General features: G+C 43.5%; 1 protein-coding gene across 2 annotated transcripts; it reads left to right on the top strand.

The window, feature by feature from the left end:
- The first annotated feature begins 538 nt into the window (after positions 1–538).
- Positions 539–27,151, top strand: MAPK14 (mitogen-activated protein kinase 14). 2 transcript variants are annotated; one of them, XM_061349447.1, is made up of 12 exons: positions 539–753; positions 7,405–7,534; positions 10,189–10,247; positions 12,114–12,225; positions 12,748–12,777; positions 13,202–13,249; positions 13,668–13,782; positions 14,789–14,860; positions 23,256–23,335; positions 23,828–23,906; positions 24,215–24,388; positions 24,807–27,151. In XM_061349447.1, the coding sequence occupies exons 1-12, from the start codon at positions 638–640 to the stop codon at positions 24,872–24,874; spliced, it is 1,083 nt and encodes a 360-aa protein (XP_061205431.1). In that variant the 5' UTR covers positions 539–637; the 3' UTR covers positions 24,875–27,151. The 2 variants fall into 2 exon arrangements, with proteins under 2 accessions (XP_061205431.1, XP_061205430.1); XM_061349446.1 differs by lacking the exon at positions 23,256–23,335 and adding an exon at positions 21,057–21,136.

The raw sequence follows: 27,151 nt of genomic DNA, 5'->3' as shown, positions 1-27,151 counted from the left end.
TGTGGGCGCCTCAGCTCTCGCGAGAGTTGTCGTGACGGGCAGTTGCGCCCCGCTGTCGCGCCAAAGGGGGGGCCTGTGTGTGTGTGTCGGGGCGGGCGGTGTCTCCTGCCCAGCCAGGGTTGCGCTGCTCGGGGCGGCGCGGCGGTAGTAGTTGCGGGGAGCTCCATGCTCCGTCCCGCCGCAGTGCCCTGCCTCAGCTCACCTCCCGGGGTTATCCCGCCCCTCGCTGGTCTGGGGGAGGGACGGAGGGAGCCGGTCGAGTGGGGCGGGGGAAGGCGGTGTCAGGCGCTCCGCTGTCACCGCGCCCGCCCCTGAGGTGAGGGGAAGGCGGGAGCGGGGAGCGCAACCGGCCGCGCGAGGCGAGGGGGCGCAAGCGAGCGGGCGTGAGGGGACGGCGGCGGGGCGGGCGGTGCTGCTGCGGGGCCGCCCCCGCCCGCTGGAGAAGCGAGGTGGGGACAGGAGGAGAGGAAAGAAGGAAGAAGTTGCTGCTGCTGCTGCTGCTGCTGCTGCTGCTGCTGGTGCTGGAGGAGGTGGCTGGGGCGGCAGTGGTGGGGTGGTGGGGGTGGTGGTGGTGCTGCAGCCGCGGGCAGAGCCTCCCCCTCCCGCCGGGCCGGGCGGGGAGGGCTTCGGAGCAGAGATGTCTCAGGAGCGGCCCAAGTTCTACCGGCAGGAGCTGAACAAGACGGTGTGGGAGGTGCCCGAGCGCTACCAGAACCTTTCCCCCGTCGGCTCCGGGGCCTACGGTTCCGTGTGGTGAGTGCCGGGAGGGGAGCTGGGGGTGGTGGGGTGTGTGTGTGTATGCGGCGGGGGCTCGCTCGGCCTCCGCGGGTTCCTATTAGTCCGCAAGGTTTTTACCAGCAAGAAGCGCTTCTCCTCCCGATCTGGGAGCGGTGCTGCCGGGAAGCCGCAGTCTGGTCTTTGGAATGCGGCGAGGATTGCACCACATGGCAGGTGGCACTAAAACATTTTTGCAGGGGAAGATAATCGTGTCCCAACCCTTCCCCCCCCCCCCCCAGTGATCTCATATGGACATATTCCACCGAGCCTCCTTGCAGTTCGTAGGTGGGGGGTGGAGAGGGATGGAGACTGGCAAGTCCCTCTGCAGAGCTGAGGGCCTGGCAGCTCTTGTCCCTGTTCCTTTCTGGACCTGAAGAATACATTATATTTGAGGCAGTTGTATTTTTAATCTGTTGATGGGCAGGGAAAGTCGAGGGTTAAGAGAGCTGGTTTTGCATCCCTGCCTTGTTTACCAGTATCGACATTTTCTTGCAATGTACATCAACAGAGTAAAACTCGTTTTATTGCTATAGAATGACAGAATTACTGCAGTACGCACTGCCTGGGAGAGTAAAGTCCTTGTCTGAGACCTGCAGAGATACAGAGAGCTTGAAGAGTTTCGTTTTTAATGTTTAAGAGGCAGAGCATCTGACTGGTTACACATGCGAAACACAGCACTGACAATATGTAGTTTCTCTGCAGAAGTATGTTGGATCGTTAAACATAAAGTGAGTGGATTGCATGCGTCGTTTAATCTTAAAGACAGGGCTGTATTTGAATCAGTTTGATGTCTGGACTTCAGCAGTCATGTCGTACAAACGTGTTCACGGTATAAATCGGAAATGTTTTTATTCTTTGGCTCTATCTAGGTGTGATCTCAGTTTTCAAATCTGTGTGCATCATGATTGCTGCTAGATTTGAGCAAGCATGCATATTTCTTGGCATAACATGCAAATTTGTATTATAACTATCATGTTCCATGCTAAGGAGGGATGCATGCTGCAGTCTGCTAGTAAAGAAAAGGTTGTTTTGCATGTGCTGCAGTTTAAAAAAAAAAAACAGGTTCTCAGCTGTTCTTACCAGCAATTTTATAGCAGTAGGTTAAGTTCAGCTTAAGTAACATGCATTTCTTAAAGCTGCTATGCCTCAAGTATGCAAATGTTTGTATTTCATGACGAAAAAAGGCTGGTCAAGCCAAGTTGCAAGACTATCCAATGTAGTTCTGAGGTTTTTTTTACATAGAGGGGTTTCGTTTGGTGAAAATAACGTTTGGGCCTCTCTGCCACAGCTGATAAATACCCTGTTAGTGCCGCAGAATGACACCACTCCCCAAATGTAATAGGAACTGAATTTGCGCCTTGCCTTGTCCATTGTATTTTGAAGGTTGTCCCTACACCTTCTAGTTCATTCCCCTCCTTTTCCCGATCTCCATTGTGCCTTTGATACTTACAAAGTTTGTTTTCACAACCAATAACTGGAGGCTTTGCATCATGAATTTCCTGTTTTGCTATGTCAAAATTTTCAAAGATTGTGCAACTGTGTTCAGAGCAGATGAAACAGTTTGGTGTTGGAAGCGATTCCAGTCATGTGGCACGGGTCTCTTTACACTCTGTGTTAATGGTTTTCTGTAACTTCTAAAAGTACGTCTCAGAAAAGATATAGTCCAGAAAGACTGGTGACGTGGAAACGGTGTCAGAATTAAATAAACCCCCTTGCATATATCTGTATATCTTTTATTAAGCTGCAGATGATGATATATTTAGGATATTCCTGCGGCAACTTGTCCTGCTCTCTGTCCCTTTGGAGATTTTTCTCCCCAGTAGTAAGTTACCTGGTTTCATTTGAGACTTTGAGGTTGTCCCTATGTGTTTGAATAGTAAATTGCAGGGTTTTAACCACCTTTAAACTGAATGTTTAAACGTACTTCTATGTATGCCTGCTGTATTATTATATTAGAACATAATAAAATGTTCTGGGTTTCATTTAGTTGTCAAGATGAGGCATTTACAAATGAATTTGTAGAAGGGGGGAATTAATAAAAAAGAAATAATTAAACTAGCAGATAATCATTTAGACTATGGAGCTACATGCTGTAGGCTGCTTCAAGTGTCTAATTTGAGTGTGACTCAGAACACCCCAACACAAGAACCCAACTTTATTTTGCAGTCGGTGGGTGGAGAGAAGCACTTTCTGAAGGAAAATGAGCACTGGAGGCACATGCTTAGAGCACATATCCCAGTGTTTTCTGAAGTATTATGTGTAGTATCAGAAAAATGACATTCAAATGGTTAACTTGGGGGGTTTTCAGTATCTGTTTTTAAAAAAACCTGGAAGTATGTGGAGATGCAAGTAGGGATTCAGTTCTAAACCTTCAAGAAATACTGATATGTGTCCTCAGATTGATCATTACTAAGTCATGTAACATTCGCTGTGACATATGTTGTGTGAAATGCTATTTCATTTATTCTTGCAACAGTTTTGTATATTCATATAACATAGTCTCTTGCATGAAGAAGATTTTTGTAACCAGGTCTACACTAAAAGACATGTGGGTTCCTGACATACCATCTTGTAATACTCCATGTGAGGAGAGGGGTGTAGAGAATGCTTGTTTGTAGACTGTCAAGTTTTGTGGCCCTTCCAAAACCTGTAACTTCCCCCCATTTTGACCCATAGTTGTGCCAACACTGACTGGATTTCCTGGAGATTACAAAGATACTGAGATAATTTCCCTGTTTTTAAACTAACAGAGAAACATTATGGGTTTAAGAAATTTTAAAACATTAGGCTCCAGAGTAATCACAGAATCAACCAGGCGGGGAAAGACCTTTAAACTCATCCAGTCCAACTGTTCCCCACCACTGCCAAGGCCATCACTAACCCATGGCACTGAAGGCCTCGGCTACATGGTATGTGAACACTTGCAGGGCCAGTGACTCCAGCCCTGCCCTGCCCTGGGCAGCCTGTTCCAATGCCTGAGCACCCTTTGGGAAAGGAATTGTTCCTAATCTCCAGTCTAAACCTCCCCTGGCAGAGCTTTAGGCTTTTTCCTCTTGTCCTGTCACTTTTTACTTTGAGAGGAGACCAACCCGTACCTGACTACAACCTCCTGTCAGGCACTTGTAGAGAGCAGTAGGGTCCCCCCTTGAGCCTTCTCCAGACTAAACTACCCCAGTTCCCTCAGCTGTTCCTCAGAATGAAAATTAAATGAAGTAACCACCTGAAGTTCATCTTTGTTGCTCCTCCATGGACTTTCAGTTTCTTTTTACTAATGCGCTTTTACTTTAAGCTTACTAATCCCTTATCAAAAGTGTTCAGGTGCCTCCAGAGTACGTATGCACTCAGAGGTACAGGTGCTGGCTGCTCCAGTAAGGTGTGGTAGATACGTGAGGAGTGATATGAAGAGGATATAAAAGTGAGTAGGATGAAGCAGCCTTACAGGTCAGATTAGCAGAACACGGGAGGGGGGAATTCCACAGGTGAGGAGCTCTAAAAGTGAAGGCAAGAAATGACATCAGTGTGAGCACATCTGTCCTACAGAGGTTTTTATTGCAACTTTCTGAGAAGCAGCAGCCACCAAAGTAGAGGAGAATGAGACAACTTTTTTATACTGTTTTGTGAGGGCAAGCGACTGACACGCACATGCAGACTGAACTCTGCAGCAACAGGTGTTCATGATAAGCTGCCAAGTGGGGCTTTTCTGCCTATAACTAGAGGTGCATAGATAAATTCCAAAGGTACCACCAGAAAGGTTCAGTTCCCTTGGGTATTGGCATAGGTGCTGGTGGTAAGCAGCATGCTTTTTGGTAAAAGTCTGCACAAAAATTAACATTCTGATTATCAAATGTTTAAATAAATTGCTTTCTTTAATTTTGTGTGTACTTTAATTCCCCAGACAGCTTCAAATGTTACAGAAGTAACATTTAGAAGTTAGATGTTGAACCAGTGGATATATTCTCTAAAATAGCCGTTTTCTTCTAGCTCTTCTGTTCTGGATTCAGTTCAAGTTAGCTCAGAATGATACTTTTAGCTTGCTTAGGGTGAGGTGGATGCAGCTTCCGTGCCATAGCACAATACCATGTAAGAAGTTAAAAAACCCCATGATAAATGCAGAATTTCTGCTGATCTTGTTTTAAAAAGGATTTAAAACTGTGGCTCATGCATTTTTTTTCCTATCTGGGCTTTTTTTAGCTGAAACACCATCAGTGTAATGCAGCTGTTTTAAGGCTGTGATGAAAGTCAGCTTAATGTTCTTTAAACCCTTCTCCAGCCTGACAGCTCTTCTGTGGCTCTGTGTTCTACCTGTGAAAACCATAAGGCAGTTATGTGTATCTGCAGAAAATTATTCAGCATGCCTTTACCTGCAGGGAAAAAAAGTCTTTAGGCCTCAAGTATGCCTGAACTTAGGGTTCTTCTGACTTCAAGAGTAGCTCTAGGTTGTAAATATGCAGTAATAGAAAATTTTCTTTCCTGGGCTTGTGCATTATGTTGGTTAAATGGTTTCTCAGTACTGCTGATTGCATTTCTCGTTGGAGGTTGTACATCTGCAGGGGAATGATGACTTGATACGGCCCCCAAAATTTCATTAAAAAGATGAAATTGAATTTCCTTTGGACTCTGAAATAGCTGATGTTAGTGGCTCTCAATTCTGCTTTAAAGACAACCTGGTGGAAAGTGAGAGAGGGATCTGACTGTGTAGCTGTGAAGATGGTTAATATGAAGGGGATCCCCTTCTTTTCAAGGTGAAAGAGGTACTGGTGTATGCTGCCTGTGTACTCAAAACATTTGAAAGCTGCTAAAGATACCTGATTAATTCCCAACAATGTGTTATGATGACTAACCTTATTTTTGCTCTAAATCCTAGAAACCACCTTATCATTAAAATACTGTAATATAATTACAGCCTGAATTAGGGATGTTTGTATATTGCAAAACGATTTACTTCAAAAAAACCTGAATACCAATATTCTAGTGAGGTGTGAAAACTTGCTGGTTTGAAAACAGTGTTAAAAAGTGAATCCTTAATACCTGCTTTTGTTCATCCAAGCCAAATGAGGGGATCTGGTGAGTGGAAATGGTCAGTAATGGGCATGATCTGGGGCAGTCAGTAGTGGGCATATCCTTGGTGATCCTGTGATCTGCTGTGTAGCTCTTCCCACTCAGTGTGTGCATGTGCCCCTTTACAGAGAGAGGAGGAGATGCTCTTCCTCCTGACTGCCCAGTGGGTTTTCCCACTCTCTTGCAAGATCTGGTGGGGGGAGATTGCTGTTGGTAGAAACAAACTTCTTTTTCTGTTTCTGATAAACCTCATCTAGCAAGCTCCATGGAAACTGAGCAGCTCTGAGATAAGGATTGTCTTTGCAAGTTAATTCCAGTTAGTTGCTTTAAAAATAGATGACAACTACATGGGGGGTGGGGAGGAGGAATATACGTTTGTGAGTTTGTTCTGGGACTACTCTTGTGATTGGGTTTGAACTTTCTGTTAGCTGAGCTGCTACGCACATTTATCTTAGAGGGATTTTCCAATCTAGTTGATTCTGTGGTTCTGTGCTTATCAAGAACTAGTGCTTGCTCACTTTGAAATGGAGTTGGGAGTTTGCCTAAATCAAACTGCAGCAGGAAAATAAACAAGTATTGTCCTTCTCTGACTTTCTCCAGTCCATGCTTTCCCCTTGTTTGTTACCTTGTATTGTATGACCTGGATTTCACATCGTCTCTTTCTTCTTCTCCTTCTTTTTTGATAAACTAGAGCTATTTTAGGTAAGAAAGTCAAAAAAGAGACAAAAGAGGAGTGATTTGGTTCAGAGCTAAATAGCTTTACAGTTCTTTAGTTCCTCAGATATAAGCCCTATGCTCAGGAAAATTTTATGCAACATATCAGGAATTTAACATAATTCTTAATGTGTGATATTTTTGTTTCAAATGTATTAGGCTTCTGCTTCTGAACATTATAAAGAAGTTGTATAAGCACTTAAGTTCAAAAGATGGTTTTACAATACAAAATAGCAAGTATATATATATGTAAAATTACCAGATCAGATGGAGTTAGTCTTTGTGGATTCTAATAAGAAATATTATTTATATATGCAAAGTTTCTGCTAAAGGGACAAGCTTTGGTCATGTACAGCTAAATATGATTTGTTAGTATACATGTTTTTGGTAACAGGACTTGAATTTTAGATGTGATTTACCAAAGAAATGTGATGTCAGCTTCAAGTGTGATTAACCATCATAGTTGATTTTATTAGGCACAGACCTTGGATTTTTATATGGACTTTAAATCATAAAAGTATTTTGAGCACAGCATTTTGTGAAGCAGTGTGGTCTATGAAAATGCGTTTAGGAATACAGTTAATATTTAACAACGTTTCCCTTTACTGTGTGAACAAGACTCATCTTTTACACATTTGCTGTAGAAACCAACAGTTGTGTCAATATGTGGGGATTTGGGGTGGGGGCATGGATTGTGGACCAGGATCTCTAGAAGTTAGTTTCATTGCAGGGATGAAGAAATGCTGTTGACTGTGGTTTAGTGTCCTATGTAGCTGCTGTCTGGAGTTGCCAAATGTGGATTTGAAGGTATTTATTAAAAAATCATTTTGCTAATTTGATTTCTCTTTGTCATAGCTCTGCCTTTGACACAAAAACAGGGTTGCGTGTGGCTGTAAAGAAGCTGTCCCGACCATTTCAGTCTATCATCCATGCCAAGAGGACCTACCGAGAGCTGCGGCTGCTTAAGCACATGAAACATGAAAATGTAAGTTGAAGGAGTAAAAGAGAAGTATGAAAAGGTGGCCTGAAGTTGGACTGTCCAGAGAGCATCCATTGGGATTGGGTGTTTGGATATTGGTCTACTGTGAGGCGTCCCTACCCATTAAAAGGTAGGGTACCCAAACCCTTCTATGGTTTGGTAGGGTACCCATTAAAAGGTAGGGTACCCAAACCGTTGTATGATTCTGTGCTTTTCTCCTAATGCTAAATACAAGGCTTTTAGTGGTCCAGGGATAGCTGTGGAAAAGCATGTAGATAAAAAGAAAAACCCAAACCCAATAAATACATAACCAATCTTGCAGAAAAAAAAATCCCTTAGTATTTCCTAGAATGATCTGGAAATTGCTGCTTAGCAGGTACATGCTGTCTTTAAGTTTTGGGACACAAGTGATACTTGGTTTGGCTTGCCTGTGTCAGGAGGATGTGGAGTAGATGATCACTATTTCTATAGGTAAAAGGAAGGGTGAAAATTGGATGGCTTTTCATATGAGCCAGCCGCTTAAGTCATCAATAGGGAAACCAAATAGGATGTGACTAGTGTATTAAACTGTGTTTTGGTATAACCCCAGTTTGGTGTGGAAAACGGTTGACCAGTGCTGTGCGTTTGAGTCATTAACATACTGTCACATTTATTTTGCATGCTGTTTGGAGCAAATAGTTTCATAACCTGCCCTCTGTAGAGCTGTCAGGATTCAAAAGGAAATGAAGGTTCTTGATTTCTTTTGTCTGAGCAAACTCCAGCTTAGCAGAAAGGAAATACTGTTTTGGAAGCAAGCTGAGCAAGCCCAGGACCTTTATCTAGCACAGAAAGCCAAACTAGCCTGATTTCATTGGCAGGTTCTCCTTGAATGGTCTGTTCAGATCTCTTGAGGCAATGGTGGCTGTATGTTGTGGCTTCAGAGCACTGCAGTCGGCAGCTTATTACCCCTAAATCTTGTTGGCATTTTTAGTGTGACTGACATAATTGGAAGTTTTAATGCGTATTCTCACTATTGTCAACAGCTCTTCCTCAGGGCCTGTGTGTGATACCCATGTCTCAACAGCAGAGGTAGCATTTGATCTTGCTTAATATCCACCTCCTAGAATTATTCTGCACCTTTTCTCATAGTTGATGAAAGCTTTTAATATCTATCTATACAAAAAAAAAAACCCACCAACCAACCAGCATATAATCCATTTTGTCTAAGATAATAAGATTAAGCAATGAAAGTGATATTATGACTGGTGCTACAGCAGTTCCGTGTCTGACATACATTAATATTTTTGGATTAGTGTTGCTAAGAGCCTATGTAGCTTTAGGAGTGAGTGATAAAAGGAAGTTGTTTGTATATAGAAATATTTATTATCAGTTTATCGTGCTGTCATCTGTCTCTGGGAAGTTTATCTAGCTTGTGATTTAAAAATCCTGCAGATGCAGAGATGTTCAGAGCTGGTTCAGGCAGGATCATCACTGCTGGTGTCTTGACTGGTCTCAGTTTGGAAGTAAACGGCTTTGTTTTACATGGTACAGACCCCAGAGGCAAATCTGGAAGGTGCAGTGGGGTTTTAGAGGTAGATGAAGAGAATCTGTCTCTTCAGCTCATATATTCATAGAATAATACTTGCTATTAAGATGAGGAAAATAAGGTTTAAAAGCACATTTCAGTGAAAAATAGAATAAAGTTGATCAACCTAATGCTAGATCTGGAAGACAATTATGGGATAATAAGGTAGAGTTCTTTCCCACCGACTAACACAAGCATATCCTTTTCCTCTCTGATACAGCAGGTTAGGTATATATTGAAAGGTATAGCTGCTCTTTTGGCAGAAAATACGAGTGATACTGTCACAGCTGTCAGCTGTGTTGTGAAAATTGTGTGCTCATTGCGTGGCTGTTTTCCTGACTTTTCCATTGTAGTTGTCATTACTCATTGCTTGTGTTATGGATCCTTGAATTTTTCTACCCATTACTTTAGGACAAGTGAAACAAATCATAGAATCCCAGACTTGTTTGGGTTAGAAAGGAGTTTTAAGATCATCCAGTTCCAACCCCTGCCACGGGCAGGGACACCTTCCACTGGAGCAGCTTGCTCCAAGCCTCAGCACCCTCATAGGGAAGAACTTGTGCCTGATATCTAACCTGAACATCCCGTTTTGAACCCATCACCCCTTGTCCTATCACTGCGGTCCCTGATGGATGCTCTCGTAATACTCTCCTAGTTCTGATTTTAGTATGGAGTCAACAGTGTAACTAAGAACTGAGCAGGAAGTAGGCAGTTTTGTCTGGTGGTTTATTTTTGTTGTTTTCTCATCCATTTATTTCCTGAACAAAAGTTCAGATGCTTTTTGAAGTAAGTTAATTTCAACCACTGTTTACACCTGCCTTTAGTTACAGCTCCCATTTGATGCTTTAAGTGGGTAGGTGGTGTGAAAAGACAGCTGTATATTTTTAACCTGAACTATTCTTTTATGCAAGAATTGAACATTTGCTTCTGATCTTGTATAAATACTAATGTGTCTATATCTGAATAATTCATGTAGTTGGAAATGAAACAGCTACTGGAATAAGTGGCATCTGTTCCACAAAGGATCTTGGTAACTGTATCATATTATACTATGAATGTATTTCCCAGCTTTTTCACTGTACTGTTTTCTTTCTAGGTGATTGGCTTGTTGGATGTGTTCACTCCTGCCAAGTCTCTAGAAGAATTCAATGATGTGTAGGTAACTTCTTTGAAAACTGCAACAAAACATTTTTCGTGTCTTCCTTGCTTTTCCCAGGTAGAATCATAGAATGGTTTGGGTAGGAAAGGACCTTAAGATCATCCAGTTCCAACCCCCCTGCCATGGGCAGGGACAGCTCACACTAAACCATGTCACCCAAGGCTTTGTCCAGTCTTTGTCCAGTCTTTCCTTGAACACTACCAGGGATGAAGCATTCACAACTTCCTTGGGCACCGCATTCCAGTTCCTCACCACCCCCACAGTAAAGAACTTCTTCCTTATATCCAGTCTGTTTCCCCTGTTTTAACCTGTTACCCATTGTCCTATCACTACAGTCCCTAATGAAGAGTCCCTCCCCAGCATCCTTATAGGCCCCCTTCAGATACTGGAAGGCTGCTCTGAGATCTCCACGCAGCCTTCTCTTCTTCAGGCTGAACAGCCCCAGCTTTCTCAGCCGATCTTCATACGGGAGATGCTCCAGTCCCCTGATCAGTCTTGTGGCTCTCCTCTGGACTTGTTCCAACAGTTCCATGTCCTTTTTATGCTGAGGACACCAGAACTGCACGCAATACTCCAGGTGAGGTCTCACGAGGGGCAGGATCACCTCCTTCGACCTGCTGGTCACGCTCCTTTTGATGCAGCCCAGGATACGGTTGCTTTCTGGGCTGCAAGTGCACACTGAAGCCGGCTCATGTTCATTTTCTCATCGATCAACACCCCCAAGTCCTTCTCCGCAGGGCTGCTCTGAATCTCTTCTCTGCCCAGCCTGTAGCTGTGCCTGGGATTGCTCCGACCCAGCTGTAGGACCTTGCACTTGGCAGGGTTGAACTTCATGAGGCTGGCATCAGCCCACCTCACAAGCGTGTCAAGGTCCCTCTGGATGGCATTCCTTCCCTCCAGCGTATCAACCGAACCACACAGCTTGGTGTCATCAGCAAACTTGCTGAGGGCACACTCAATCCCACTGTCCCTGTCAGCGACAAAGGTGTTGAACAAGACCGGTTGCAACACCGATCCCTGAGGGACACCACTTGTTACTGGTCTCCAGCCGGACATTGAGCCATTGACCACAACTCTTTGTGTGTGGCCATCCAGCCAGTTCTTTATCCACGGAATGGTCCATCCATCAAATTGATGTCTCTCCAATTTAGAGACAAGGATGTCGTGTGGGACAGTGTCGAATGCTTTGCACAAGTCCAGAGAGATGACATTAACTGCTGTACCCCTGTCTATCAGTTCCGTAGCCCCATCATAGAAGGCCACCAGATTGGTCAGGCAGGATTTCCCCTTAGTGAAGCCATTCTGGCTGGCACCAAGCACCTCGTTGTTTTTCATGTGCCTTAGCAGGCACAGAGATGAGACTGACTGGTCTGTAATTCCTCGGTCATCCATTTTCCCCTTCTTGAAAATGGGGGTTATATTACCCTTTTTCCAGTCATTGGGAACTTCACCTGACTGCCATGATTTTTCAAATGTAATGGGCAGTGGCTTAGCAATTCCATTTGCCAGCTCCTTCAGGACCTGCAAATGGATTTCATCAGGTCCCAGATGATTACACAAGTATTTGCCACCTTAATTCATGTGCCACCATTCTTGAGCAGTTCTGAATTCCAACGCAAAAGATCCTGGAGCATCCTAAACTACTGGACCCATCAGACTTGCTCACTTGTGTTTTATTGACCAGTGCTGTAGGAATCAGCCTCCTGATGCATAGAGTTCATGACTGTATTTAGTGTCATGATCCATGTTTCATTCAGCAACATGCTTTGGAACAGTCAGCCCTGCTGCTGGCACCTCATAGAGAGTTCTTATTCTAATCCAGGAGAACAGATTGCTTCATAGCCTGTTTCTTTTATTCCTAGGTACTTGGTGACACACCTGATGGGAGCAGATCTGAACAACATTGTGAAATGCCAAAAACTCACTGATGACCATGTGCAGTTCCTCATATACCAGATTCTTCGGGGACTGAAGGTACTTGTCCCTGTCTTTCCTGAATGTCGGTAGCTCATCAGTGGGAGGTGGATGTTCACGATGAGTGTTATTTTTTTTTCAGAGATTCATATCAGTACATTGTGGGAGTTCTGTAACTTTCCTAACATATCATGGGATAACCTTTTACTACTCTTTCACTCATACCTCTTTGGAGCTCTAATAGTAAAGTTAGTTATCATTTAAGAAAATATTTTTACACATACCTATAGGCAGAGTCTGAAAGATGATGGAGTGAGCTGCCCTCTCATCTGCTCTGACTGTGAAACTTCCATTTCTTCAGTTTTGTTTAGTTGTGGTGTTCCCCCCAGGGTGGCATTGCCCTGGGTGATCCTGAGGAGAGGCAGGGTGAGACACTGCCCATAGACACACACTCGGTTCCTCCTGCAGACAAGCTGCAGTGTTTGAGTTGGGAGGGATGGGGTAGGACAATAATTGTCTAGTGAAGAAACATGAAGGAGGCTGCTTGGACTGTTACATAAAACTTGTCATCTTGTTTTACAGTACATCCATTCAGCTGACATAATACACAGGGTGAGTATTTATCCTGTACTGAACCAAGGGCTTTAAAATTGTAGCACAGAATCTTACAATGCAGCACCTATAGAAAAAAGAAGAAATTTGCCAAGAATTATTTGGGTTAACCAGTCAAAAGGTTAAATGTGGGAGGTGGTTGTGAAGATCCTTAGTTTGTGTTTGTGCAGATGTTTGCCTTATATCTTTGTGAAATAGCTTCTCTATTTAAATACACATCTGCAGCACTAGTGTTGCAATAATCTTTTATGTGTTTTCACTTAGATGTGACACAGGCTATGGGATAAAGTAATTTCCCGAGTATGAAGAGTTGATATTTACAACCAGTTAGAATCTGTTTTCTCTCTGCATTTGCATTTTAATGTACTTTAGACTTGTGAAACAGCGTATATACCACTGTTAATGTCAATGTTTCATTTTTTAGGATTTAAAACCTAGTAACCTGGCTGTAAATGAAGACTGTGAGCTAAAGGTAGTGTGATCACAAGCTCTGGTTGGGTTGACTGGGATTTGAGTGAATGCCACGTGGATGTCGTTTGGAACTAAAGGGACAAAGTAATTCCTGCAGAAATATTTTTGTGGCCCAAAGTACTAATGTCCTTCCGAGCTGTAAGGATGTTTTCCTGTATCCGTTTCTGTGTTTTCAATGAGAGTTAACGATTTGGTTTGAGTTTAGTTGGTTTAGAGACATGGTATCCATACAAAATTCAGCGTGTTGAGTCTTAGGCTGTTCTGGTGTCTTTTAACAGCTTATGAAATGTGCTTCATCATCTGCTTTTGCAGCTGCGCCACCTCTCCTCCACCCAATCCAATAACTGCCTAGCTAATTGCTCTACCTAGTTTGAGTTGTTCCACTGCAGCAGTTGGTGGATGTCTCTTCCATTCTGTAGATCCTGGATTTTGGCTTGGCACGACACACGGATGATGAGATGACTGGGTACGTGGCTACCCGGTGGTACAGGGCCCCCGAGATCATGCTGAACTGGATGCATTACAACCAGACAGGTAACACAGTTAACTAACACAAGGCTTTTCAGTTCCTGAATTGTGGAATAAAAGAGGTTATCCTTTACAAGTGCTGCTTTACATTTGATCACCTAAGTTGGGAGTCATGGGAATTACGTTTCAGTGAGGGTAATTAAAAGAAGGAAGGCATGGAATGTGTATTGGAACCACAGTCTACTGAACCTTAGTAAGTTCAGAATCACTGTGATAGCATTCATAAAACTTCTTTAAACTCAAACCTTCAAAATCACAATCAGCAAAATACTGTCTTACCGTGGTGGTTTTTAAAGTGAATGAAATGTATCTGGATGAGGAGAAGGTGTGTTTCTAGGAAGCTACTGGAAATGCACTGAAAAGTATCTCGAGTTAAAGTGTGAAGAAATGCTGTGAAGTATAAATCTCCCTTCCTTTCCTCTCTTTTCTTCTCAGCAGCTCATTCACAATTATATCTTCCTCACAGTTTCCAGTATCTTCTCAGCAGCACACTGTGCTTCCGTACAATGCTTCTAGATCAGGCACTGAGAGGAAAAGCAAAGGCTGAGAATAGTTCTTGTGCAGGAGAGCAAATAATATGCCTTTCATACTCCACTGTTTTTGATGCTTTTCTCTTTTCCCCTTTCATGTATGTGGACCTCTCTTGCATCTGTAGCATAATAGCCGGTGGTGGTTTGGGTAGAATTTCCCTTGGGCCATATGCAAATTCATTCCTCAGGGTTGTCCTGAATGGGTTCCTTCCTCTCTGATTGTGCAGTTTCCTGCCCAGCTCTTTGGTGTTCAACATGTTACACTCTGGAAGCAAAATGTGCCTGATCTTGACTTCTGTTATCTGGATGCATCTGGTATGACGCAGTTACTGAGCAGAGTCAGTTACCTTGTACTGTATCTCAGGTCCTTTCAATGTCATAAGCTCATTTAAGGATAAAACTGTTCATACTTTTTGGACAGGGTGATTCTATTGAGACTCTTGTCTTCTGCGTTACATTGTTCTGTGTTTTATTTTGTTCAGTTGATATTTGGTCAGTGGGATGCATTATGGCTGAACTGTTGACTGGAAGAACGTTGTTCCCTGGAACAGACCGTATCCTTTGAAAGTAATGTATTTGTTGGAATCTTCACTTTAGTGAGCTTCACAGTAAAAGTTCTGGGTTTGCTTGTGGGGTGTTTTTATCCTGTTCTTAAATTAATGGCTTCTTTTACTCACAGTCTGATGAGGTGACTTCATGATTTTGCTGCACACAAAACAATCACTGTGCAAGAAGGCAATTCTATTCCTCTTTATTGTCTGTTAGCATACCAGAACTACCCCCATGTTTGTTTCTGGGAGGTACCTTTCTTTAAGTTCATTTAAACTCGTTGCTCTTTGACTTTGTAGAAAATAACTGCATAGAGTAGGCTGGCTGCTAAGAATCCTGTCACACTTGAGGTTTCTAGGGAAAATGAAGTATACCTTCTGGCCTTTCTCTGTGTCGTGGTGAAATGCTGTGAAAGCAGCCCCTTTGCAGATGCTTTAGTGCCAAGTATCTCATGCCATATTGCTCTGAAACATTTAGGTTCCACTTCCATTCTTGAGTGTTACCAGATTGTGAGCCTTCTTTCACTTTCACTGTACCTTTATATCAACATGAAAGATCAGCCTCTAATAACAGCGTTTCAGAAGTGCTGCACTGAAGTGGGCTGGGCAGGACAGGACACTTGAGCAGATTTGAGAGAACACTTTAGGAGAGTTGGTCAGATTTTCCCCCATGAAATTAGAGCTAAGACCTGAATCAAGCTGTTACCTTCCAGCTTCTGTTCCTTCAGGCACATATTGGGATAACTTAACTGCCAGCAAGGTTTTTCTTTGCCAAGAAATTGGACTTTGTTTGCCAGAGGAAATAACATTGCCCACCTTTTAGCAATGCTTTCAACCCCATGTTGTTTATTTTAACTTATTAATTACTATTTATACATGTTAATTGAGATATGTTAGCATTTGGTGGAAAAAAAGCCCAACAAACTAGTGTTGGAAGTGCTGGCCTCCTGTTCACTAGGTTACTTGTGGAAAGCATCTCAGTTCCAAAACTCTTTCATGGGGGGAGAGGTTTTCTTTCCAATTTTGACAGGTTTCACCTCCCTTTTCATTGTGCTTTAGCTTGATCTTTTTTTCTTCTCTTGTGCCTGTCTCCATCTCATAATCTCTCTCCAGATTATAACAAATAATATCCACAATGCAAACTAAAGTTTACTGTTAGGATCTACATTTTTTGCTTTGGATATTAAGATACTTTACTAATTTGTATCTTCCAGCAGATACTTGCGATTCTTTACCTGAAACGCTCAATTTCTTTTACAGATGGTAATAAAACTTTTGAATTAAATGCGCTTTCTGCTCTGAGTTGGTTAGATTTTAAGAAAAATAAGGCATGATCCTTTCCCATCATAGATAAAATTTTGTAGTACTATAGTTCTTACAGCCTTTGTATGTAGGTTCCAGACTTCAGGTAACATAAGTGCCATTTATCATGAGGTTAGGACTATAAGGGGAGCAGGGTTGGTGGTTATGAGTTCTGTTTGTGCGTGTAACTCTTAGCCAAGTATCTGGAAAGGTCCCACGCTGTCACTTTACACTTCAGTTTTCTTCATATCTAAAGACAGCAAGTAGAAGTAACATTACAAATGGTTGTAGCTTCTCCCTCAGAAGGCTTTTTAAGTCTTTATACATGCATGATTTTGGGAGAAAGTTTTAGGAATTTTCCCGATGTAGATCCTGTTGGGTGCTTCTGGGCTCTTAACAGTTTCTTTGTACCCACAGACTTGCTGAGGCCTGTGCTACTCCTGCAGTGTCACTGTGCAATTGCTGCCTAACTGACTTTGCAATTAATGTGCTTAATTCAGGGTCTATTTTACCATTAATCATACATAAAGATGCTCTGAGGGCTGGAGCAGTTCTGCTTTGGAGCCAGTCTGAAAGAGCTGGGCTTGTTAAGCCTGGAAAAGAGAAGGCTTCTTAAGGGGAGACCTGAGAGCAGTTCCAGTGCCTTAAAGGGGCTACAAGAAACCTGGAGAGGGGCTTGGCACAAGGGCCTGTAGGGACAGGCCAAGGGGAATGGCTTGAACCTGCCCGAGGGGAGACTGAGCTGAGCTCTAAGGCAGAACTTCCCTGTGAGGGTGCTGAGGCGCTGGCACAGGGTGCCCAGAGAAGCTGTGGCTGCCCCATCCCTGGCAGTGCTCAAGGCCAGGTTGGACACAGGGGCTTGGAGCAAGCTGCTCCAGTGGAAGGGGTCCCTGCCCTGGCAGGGGTTGGAGCTGGAGGAGCATAAAGGTCCCATCCAACCCAAACCACTCTTGATTATATGCCTCTGGTAGCTGAGGATAACAGTACATCCAAATCCACTGCAGTTCTAGGGAGTTCACTTTGCAGTTGGAGGCAGTGGGAGTTTATATTCTGTGTGTTCAGGAAGCTGGAAACTGCTCCTGTTTGACAGCAGAAAATTTGACATTCTTCTTGATCTTTGTTCTTAAGACACAATTTTCTCACTCTATAACTTCAAATTCTAAAATGACATACATAGTGACAGAATAGGTGGAGCTTTCTCAGGATGATGATCATAGAATCATAGAATAATTAGGGTTAGGAAGGACCTTAAGATCATCTAGTTCCAACCCCCCTGTCATGGGCAGGGACACCACACAAATGTCACCCAAGACTCTGTCTAACCTGTCCTTGAACACTGCCAGGGATGGAGCATTCATAACATCCTTGGGCAACCTGTTTCAGTGCCTCACCACCCTCACAGTAAAACACTTCTTCCTTTTATCTAACCTAAACTTCCCATGTTTAAGTTTAAACCCATTCCCCGTTGTCCTATTGTTACAGTCCCTAGTGAAGAATCTACCTCCAGCATCCCTGTAGGCCCCACTCAGATACTGGAAGGCTGCTCTGAGGTCTCCACACAGCTCCTCCAGGCTGAACAGCCCCAACTTTCTCAGCCTTTCTTCATACGGGAGGTGCTCCAGGCCACTACCATCCTTGTAGCCATCCTCTGGACTTGCTTCAACAGCTCCATGTGCTTCTTATGTTGAGGACACCAGAACTGCACACAACACTCCAAGTGAGGTCTCACAAGAGCAGAGTAGAGGGGCAGGATCACCTCCTTCGACCTGCTGGTCACACTCCTTTTGATGCAGCCCAGGATGCAGTTGGCTTTCTGGGCTGCGAGTGCACACTGAAGCCCGCTCATGTTAAGTTTCTCATCAACCAACACCCCCGAGTCCTTCTGTTCAGATGATTCTCTTGGTTGAAACATTGGGCCCTTTCACCAGGGATTTAGCAGAAATGGTGTAATGTTATTTCCAGGATATCAGATAGTTCTTTATATGGCCTGGAGATGCATATATTGTACAGGCAGGCTGTAAAGTTAATCTGGTAAGTAATTAAGTTGTATTCTGAGATGGTGCTCTTCTGTGATGGTTGTGCCACTGATAAACTTAACACTGAATTTAGTTTGAAGTTGTGAAGGACCTAATCTGTAGAGATTCTGACTATGGCTGTCATTGACTTAAAGAAACAATTGTAGATACACTTAGAAGAAGTCCTGTGATTAATGTGGCTCTGCTCTGCAGGACTTCAGACTGAATGTAAACTATTTGAATTGTTCCTGTTGTGATCTAGGGGTGGAAATACTTGGGTGAAAGCTGGATATCTAATACGGGTCAGATCTCTGCCAGGAGGTGGAGAAGGCCAACAAGATTGTGGGAAACACAAGTCAGAGACAAAAAAGTGGAGGTAATGAAAATCAGTCTCCTTCAGGCTTTTCATGTGAGGCCTGGCTAGGGGCCTTTTTGGGGTATTATCATGCTGGTCTTGTGTCAGGATCAGTTTTTGTTAACCATGTATATTCTGAATGTTTTTACAACTGTTGTAATGTAGTTTCATAGAAAAAAAAGTAGGAAAGTTGACTTGCATAAAATACAACTAGTATCATGAATGTTTTGTACTAGTTTATCCAATTTTCTGTATGTTTTAAATTGATGGTATTCCCTTTAAATTCTGAAAAGCATTTTTATGACTATTTTTTTCAGTAGTGTGAAACTTCCCTGATAACTAACCAATCTGACATTACATGTTCTTCTGATACGTCTCGCTCCTGCTTGTGGTGGCAGCTAAAACAGAACGTAGCTTTGCCTGGGTAAGCTCTCAAAGCCCTGCAGTGCCTGCTGGTGATGGCAGGTTCTTCTCTGAAATTTGGAATCACTGAGCCTCACTGGGGGTGCCTTGCTGATGACACTTTGGGTTTGCATGCTGGGCTTTTCTTCTCCATGCACATGTTTGTTTCTGGCTTGTATTTTCTTTTGCTTTGTATTTACTAAGTCTTTTTCCTGTCTTTTAATTGTTTATGGTTCATTTCTCTGATGATCTTGAAGGTCTTTTCCAGCCTAGTTGGTTCTGTGACTCTGGGATGTGGTAAGGCATGTAGTTAATGAATGCTGCAGTTCAGCAGGTTATAGAAGGAGCCTAAGAAGAGAAGCAGGGGTTGGCTTTGCTGTGCCTGCAGCACATGAGACTTGCTTCATTAGTTATGGAACTGTTTCACAGTGTGCAAGGAGGATGAAACATCCATACAAGAGAATCCATGTTCTGTGTTTTCTCTTGCTTATCTGAGAAGCCACTGAAGCATATTGCACAAGGATCTTCCAGTAGCACTTTTCCTGGGAAAAGAGGTGTCAGCAATATTGCTGGCACACCTGGTGCACACGGTTTTAAAAGCATTTAAATATAGGTATGGCATGTGGCTTCTGAGGCACAGCAGCAGCAGCCTGAAATTTGCACAAGGGCTTCTTGCACAAAAATGATTGAAAGAATCTATGATTCTGTGTTAAGGGCTGTTTGAAATGGCCCTGAAGAACAGCTGGCTTAGATGCTATCCTAACTGGGGTTGGGCTAGCACCCTCTGCTAACTCACCAGTGGATACTGATTTCATTTTAAGCATTGACAATTAAGAGTTGGCAATGCAGCAGCTAAGCTAAATCCAACTAGATGCATTGGATTTACTCTTAGGTTTCGAGTGTCTAAGTAGGTGGGAGCTGGCCGGGCAACTTGAGAAGTTAGTTCAGCTGTTCTGACAAAGTACTATTTCCAGGGCTTTTAATTCATGTCGTGTAAAGCTTTCAATGAGCTTTAGACCAGAGTTTACATTAAAAGATAAAGGTTTTAGCAAAGTCTTTGTGATTCCTTTCATACAGAGTTTGCCAGTATTGCAGGCTTGCTTATGGAACAGAAGACGGGTTTTGAAGTTCTTGCAGTACTCAACATACTCTAACAAGGAATTGTAACTGTGTGTTAAAACATGAGGAAGGGATTGATCTTGGAAGAAACATTGTATAGTGAGTAGGCCAGTCTAGTGAGTAGATTAGTGAATAGACTACTTCTGTGGAAAGGAAAATATGGGACTGGTTTGATACGATTTTAAGGGCAAATGTAAACATTACACACATAGTCTGAAATCACTAGTAGGTTTTGAAGGGCAGCATGAAGAATAATTCAGAGAGGAAGGGAGATTATTCTTGTAATGGTTTATCAAAGACACCTTGTGTCTCCTTACTGTGAGGTTTAGAAATAAACCAGTGTCTTTAGTGGATTTTTCCCTTAAGTGTACATTTTGGCACTTAGGTCTTGTCAGAGAGGGTAGCTTGGATGGATATGTGGGTAACACATTCTGTGCCTCTGCAGTGCGATGTCCTGAGAGCTTTCTGTGGAGAGACTTTAAATGTGAGCCCCATCTTCTGGCGGAGCAACACTGCAGGTCACGAGCAGGCTCCAGTTGTTTTCTTACTTTCTAAGTTTTAGAAGTGGCTGAATTACTTTGGAAGGCATTTACAGAAGGCCTTGACTCTTGTTAATACCAGCTCTTACCCTTGTGAGTCGCCTGCTTCACTTCATCTGTCACTAACACAGCCTAATCCTGTTGACTGCTTGTACTGTGGTGCGGGGCCTGAGCGGGCACAGCGGGCATGTGAACTGGTCCTTTGCCAGTGGAGCAGCAACTTTGGCTCCTGCTCTGTGGTAGTGAAGGATGCAGTGGCTGATCCAATGCATGTGGTTTGCTTGTAGGCAAGTTGTTCCATCTGTCTGGGTACAGACTGAGCTGTGTTATAAGGGGTATTCAATGAATGCAGTTTGCTTAAAACAGCTTCTCAGTTGAGGCCTTGGCAGGAACTAACTTTCAACAGGCTGATAACATTGCGCTTTTCATTTTGATTTGTCCCAGCATTTTCCTTTATGGTCCATCATTAGATATTGATCAGTTGAAGCTCATTTTGAGACTCGTTGGAACCCCAGGGCCTGAGCTTTTGAAGAAAATCTCCTCAGAGTCTGTGAGTTTACACTTTGATTGTAATATCTGCCCTTTCGGAAGTCCCCAGTTTGTGCGTTGCCCTCCTGTAGTCTTACCTGTAGTATGTGTTGGGGTTTATTTGCTATTTTTCCTTAATTTCTTTATCATTCTTTGCTCTTCGATGGCTTTGAGTTCTTCTGCTGTGTGTATCTGATCTTTATTCCTCTTACCTCTGTCTGTGGTATGATTTCCTCCTGTAGTCTCATTTTACTGCCTTGTGATGTTTCTTTCAGTTTGTGGGTTTATACTTCATGATGTATTGTATGCTCAGGTGCTGCTAGGGAAGTATTTTTCACAGCTGAGAGCTTGAGGGTCATCTTAATTACTATTTCTCCAGGTTGCCTACCCAGGGCTCTTTCTCAACAGGGGCAAATGTGTTATCCTCTGAACACACAGTCCCTTCTGTAGTATGATTAAGTCTAAAATGCTGCTGCCACAGTCTTTGGTTTTGTAGCCTAGAAGCCTTAGGTGCTTTTATCTGGCAGCTAGTTCCATGGCACACAGTCTACTGAGAATATATCTTATTGTGCTATGTATTTAAAGAGTATTGCTGTGTGTGAGGCCCTCCTGGCAGGGTAATAGTGAAAAGCTTTCTGCCGTTCCCTTTTTAAATGGGGGCCTCTATTTTCAGCCATTTCGATATTGTGGCCATCTGAAACTTGTGCAGAGACACTATTAAATGGCATTTATTTTTACCTGTTTCTGAAGGTGAAGTACATAAAAGTTAGAGCAAGAGCTGCTCTAACTAATCTGTAATCCATGTCATAACAGCACGGATTAAAAAGTGAGTGCACAGTGCGCAATGAGCTTGCGTAGAGGTAACTACCAGTGTAGTGGAGTGAGTCAATCTGCTGTTTCTGATATATAACAGAGGATCAGCATGGTGGAGGGTGATGATGAGCTTATTTTGTACAGCACCTTATGTTCTTTTTCACCTAACAATGACAGTAAATGCAAAATGTGAGGTTAGCCTTGAATTGCAGTTGATAAAGGCAGATATGTGCAAGTTGGAATCTGTTGGTAACTTGCTGAGTATCAGACCAATAGAATGAACCTTGGGATGTTCTGCCCTTGGAGGGGTTGGAGCTGGTCGCCCTGTGAACTGACCTAAGGGTATAGGAAGTGCTAGGGATTAGAGAGATAAGCTTAAATGTTCACTAGGTCAAGCACAAGATTAATTTGCATACATAAGGTTGAAGTCGGTCTTTTTATTTAACATTGCACCTGGCTATTAGCCAGGTCCAAATCAAGAGTCTGCTTAGAAATAAATGCAGTAAAGTAATACCTAGTCTAGGTCATGCTTTAATTAGAAAGGTTGGACCTCCTTGAGGTTCCTTCCAACCTGGGTTTCTCTGATTCTGTGGTACTGTTACTACTATTTCTCTCCATTGTATGGAGACAGCAAAACTATTGAGGGCTTTAGTGTGTCACTAACCAGTTGTGTTTTCCTGTTGCATTACTTACTCTTCCTCTTGGTTCACTGCCATCAGCTAACTCTGTCTTATGCAATGCTAATGGTTTGCTAATTTTGCATTTATTGCCTTCTGTCACCTCACCCACATCTTAAAGTGCATTCAAAGCTGTTTAGAAGGAGGTGTCGATTGTGAGCCAATGCCACTTTGCATCCCAAGGAACTTAAGTCCTTTCTGAACAGCAAGAAAAAAAGCTGGTAACCAGTGCAGGGGGTACAGTTGTTTCTGTTTTAATTCTTGTTCATTTCCTTGAGGCTGGATGTAAATGCAGCAGCCCAGGGAAGTCTCTGACAAGCAGCTTTAGCCAAAGGAAACATCTACTATGGTGGCTTAAAACTCCTGAGAAATGTCAAGGCAGCCATGTTGTAATTAAAGCTATTGCTGGTGGGCAGAAATACTTTCTGTTCTAACACTGTTACCAACTGATCAGTAATTCCTCGTTGGTTTAAGTGTTCCCTGGTGCAATTACTAAACTTTTCATGAGTCTATGAAGAAATCAGTGGGCCCTGCTGATGGCTGATGGCTTTTGCCTTGTGGTTTGCAGAAGAGATGCTTTGTATGTAGCTGTTTGGTGTTTAAAATGGTTTTTGCACTGTTTTTAACAAAGCCCTTGACTAGGCACTTAAGATATTAACCAGCTTCAGCAGATCATGCGTCTGACGGGGACACCCCCTGCATATCTCATTAACAGGATGCCCAGCCACGAGGTGAGATCTGAGCACATGAGGGGGGTTTGCAGGGCAGGGCTGCTTCTGGAAGTGATGTGCTCGCATGTGGCATGGGGTGGGCAATTCCCTACCTGCTCTGCAGCAAGACTTTTATACTAAATGAAGACTGTACATACTCAGACACACGCTTCAGAGACTGGGGAGAGCCTTGGATGCGAATGGGTTTTGTGTCGTGTGCCATAATGTGCAGCTTCCCAACTGGCACTGTGCTGCACACAGCCTCACTGGGACTCTGAGCAGCACCTCTTTGCTTTCGAGTCTTGCATGAACCCTGAGTCTTCTCAGCTCTTCCTCTGCTGTCTTGAGTGGCTTTTAGTTGGGAAGTTGCTAATGGGCTAGTAAGTACCAGACTGAGTAAAGAGAAGGCAGAGCAAGGAGACCAACCATAATCAGTGCTTCAGGATGACTGAGGTGTACTTTGTCTTGGTGGCTGGATTGTATTATGCTTCAACAGAGCATTTATTTCCACAGGCAAGAAACTACATTCAGTCTTTGTCTTACATGCCAAAAATGAACTTTGAAAACGTGTTTATTGGCGCCAATCCACTAGGTAAGGAGCTTCTCAGATGCTATGCTCTTTTGGAGGCTGCAGCTATAGAGGGTCTTGGGACACACTGACTCCCCTAAGTGCAGTTTTGACTTCAGAAGTAGTTCAGAACAGGACTATGCCCCATTTCCAGAGTTTACAAAGCACGTGTGGGCTGCAGGTATAGGAGGAAGAGATTGTGGATGGTGGGTGGGTCCTCAGAAACTACAGATTCCTCAAAAAATAATTCTTCTGACAACCTTATGCTTCAGGGAGCAGTGTTGTACAGCTCACTGCGTAATCCTTTCTTTCCTGTTGTGGTGCTCTCCCAGCTGTGGACTTGCTAGAGAAGATGCTGGTGCTGGATACGGACAAACGAATTACTGCAGCAGAAGCACTGGCTCATGCCTACTTTGCTCAATATCACGACCCGGATGATGAACCAGTGGCAGACCCCTATGACCAGTCCTTTGAAAGCAGAGAACTTGAGATTGAGGAATGGAAAAGTGAGTTGGGGGGCAGGAGGGGAGCCAGATTCCCCGGTGAGCTGTGGGAGTTGAGGCACAAAAGAAACAGCTAAAACTACAGGTGTCCTCTTTGTTCTGAGTGAAGCTGTTACATGCTGTGCATGTAAAGAGCATGGTCTCTGGTAGCTAATAACTACCGTAAGCATGCAAACATGTAGGTGACATAGTTGCTCATGTCTTCCATATATTCAAACTTACTGACACCTCCTTGATGCTCTGGAAGTATCTTCTGTTGTGCATGGTAGTGCCTGAGAATGGAGGAACCATTCCCTTTCTTAATTAAACCATGTTATTTGTTTAAAATAGTGTTGGACCCTCTAAGATTATTGCAGGTTTTCTTGCACGAGGAGTGTCTTTAGTACTGCCTGTTAAGTTCCTGTCACACTTTTCCCATCAGGCCTGACTTACGATGAAGTCATCAGCTTTGTGCCACCACCACTTGACCAAGAGGAGATGGAGTCCTGAGAAACTGCTCTCTTCTGCTCATCCCACTTCACTGTGAGGGGAAGGCCTTTTCGTAGGGACTCTCCAACTATCATTCAAGTGCCTCGTCACAATATTCTCCTTGGTGGAGGGGTTTTGTGTGTGTTGAACTGGGGGGGTGGGAGGGGGAGGGAAGAAGCTGAGTCTATGTAAACATGCTGCATGCTCTCTTGTATTCTGTGTCCAGCCTGGAGCAAGCCTCTGAAGAACCTGTTGTGCCCGCGCATTAGTCCTGCCAGAGTAACAGTGCACAAACAGTTTGCACTGCTGGGGCAAGGTGGGGAAGGTGATGTTAAGTTTGGTTACAATCATTGCCATTTATCAATTCTTCTACAACTGAGTAACCTCAAAAGAGTGAAAGTTGGTTTATAGGCTTAGAGAGTCCTCTGTTTCCTTCAGGACTGCAGATGGCGTTGAGGGATGTCCTTGCTCAATGCCAGATGGCTGATGTCCAGGTCTTCCTGGTACAGTAGAATGTACAGGCCTTCTCATGTCCAGTTCATGGATCATGAAAAGGTTTTGTTTGAACTTGTAAATATGTTTGTGCCTTAAATGAATGGGGGGAGAGGGGAAAGGAAGTCTAGAGTTGAAATCTGACCTGCTGGATTTTGGGGGGGAAGGCTCCCAGGTAGTCAGGCATGAACTCTGTGTTATCAGGAAATAACTTTCCGAGGCAGCAGCCTCTACCCCTGGATTGAGTGTTCCTGTATCTTTCCCTCTTGCCCTCCTCTCATTCTGAGGCTTCCCAGCATTAATCCCCAGGAGACAGGGGCTGGAGAAGATTCTTGCTAGCCGCACGTTGGTGTATTTTGCTCCTTACAAGGTGGGGTGGTTTTGCATGTCGTTGCTGTCTGTGCATGTAGAGCTGCTTGATTTTTCTCATTACTTCTCGGGGATGGCAGTGGGGCAGTTAAACCATCGGTGAACACCGAGTACCTCAGCCAGCGCCATGAAATCACAGCATCCTTCCTCATGTGTTGCAGCTCATTGTGAAATACCTGCCATACTGGAGGCTCTGAGGAGGAAAGGAGAAAACATACGGCATAGACACATGCACCTTTTAGTTTGTTCTGACCTTCTGGTTTCAGAGGAAGAGAGGTTGGGATGAAGGGTTTCTCGCAAGATCAAATGTAAAATGTTCAAAGAACCAGCTATGTCATCTTGTGCCACAACTTAAGTTATTTCCTGACAAGATGTTTTTAGAAATATTGGAATCCAAAGCAAAGAAATAAGCATGCATAAATCCACAATCTCCCTTTTGCTGTCTATATCTATAAATATAAATATTTATATATAAAAACCTAACATTTACTAGAGGTTGTGTTTTTTTTACCCTCTTGGGTAAGAGCTGCTTGGCTGTTTTTGAGCAGGTTGGTCTCTGCCTGAGGAAACACGAAAAAGGGAGTTTGTTTGAATGCAAACGTAGTTCGGATACTTTGAATTTTATAGGAGTCTGCATGAGTGAAACACCCAGAGGTAGAGACCCGTAGGAGGGAGGTTTCCCAGCATGTGCATGTGCTGCACCTGGGGAGCTCAGGAGCCCAGCTTTAGGATTTAAAGGAGATGGTTTTAGACATTTATGTGTGGATAGTGTAGTTGTGTATGTGAGGAGAAAGGCTTTTGCAGTATTTCGTACTCTTGTTACCTATGGGACGGAGAGGAATTGTCAGTAGTGCTTTTACCCCGTGTTTGGAGAGGCTGCACAAAGGGATGGGACAATTGATTCTTCATAGGCTACTTTCCAGTGATCTCTTCAGGTCAAACACTTAATAAAGGTGTGAGGTGAGGTGAAGAGAGCAGTTACGTCATGCTCTGGGATAAAACTCTCCTCAGCCCAACAAAATCAAGACGTAATCCCCTCCCTTTTCTGCTGGACCAGCAGTCCAGGTATCCAAATGAAAATGTAGATACACTCTAAACCTACAGCAAGATTATTTTTAATCTGCCGTTTTATGTGTAGATGCTACAGTGTGATTTTGTGCAGATATTGCTAAATGATTTTAAAACCCAATCTAGACATTGTGTGTGTGTGTGTGTGTGTGTCTGTGTGTGTGTGAGTGGGAATGTTCCATCCAGAGCTTGTCCTTGGAGGCAGCCCATGTGGGATGCACTCCCTTGCCTGCAGTGCAGCCTCAACAGGACGCACTTGCAAGAAGAGATCTGCTCTTTGGGTTCTATCCATGAACTTTGCTGTAATTGGTTATGCCAGAGAAGATGTCGTGATACCACTGGTTTAAAAAATAAAACCTATTTTTCAGA

This window comes from Neopsephotus bourkii, unplaced genomic scaffold, assembly GCF_033783945.1.
Source record: "Neopsephotus bourkii isolate Nb327-2 ecotype Australia unplaced genomic scaffold, CSIRO-AGI_Nbou_v1 NB_414, whole genome shotgun sequence".
In the NCBI taxonomy this organism is placed as follows: domain Eukaryota; kingdom Metazoa; phylum Chordata; class Aves; order Psittaciformes; family Psittacidae; genus Neopsephotus; species Neopsephotus bourkii.
The sequence above is the reverse complement of the archived record's forward strand: the minus strand, read 5'-3'. Positions and strand labels throughout refer to the sequence as shown.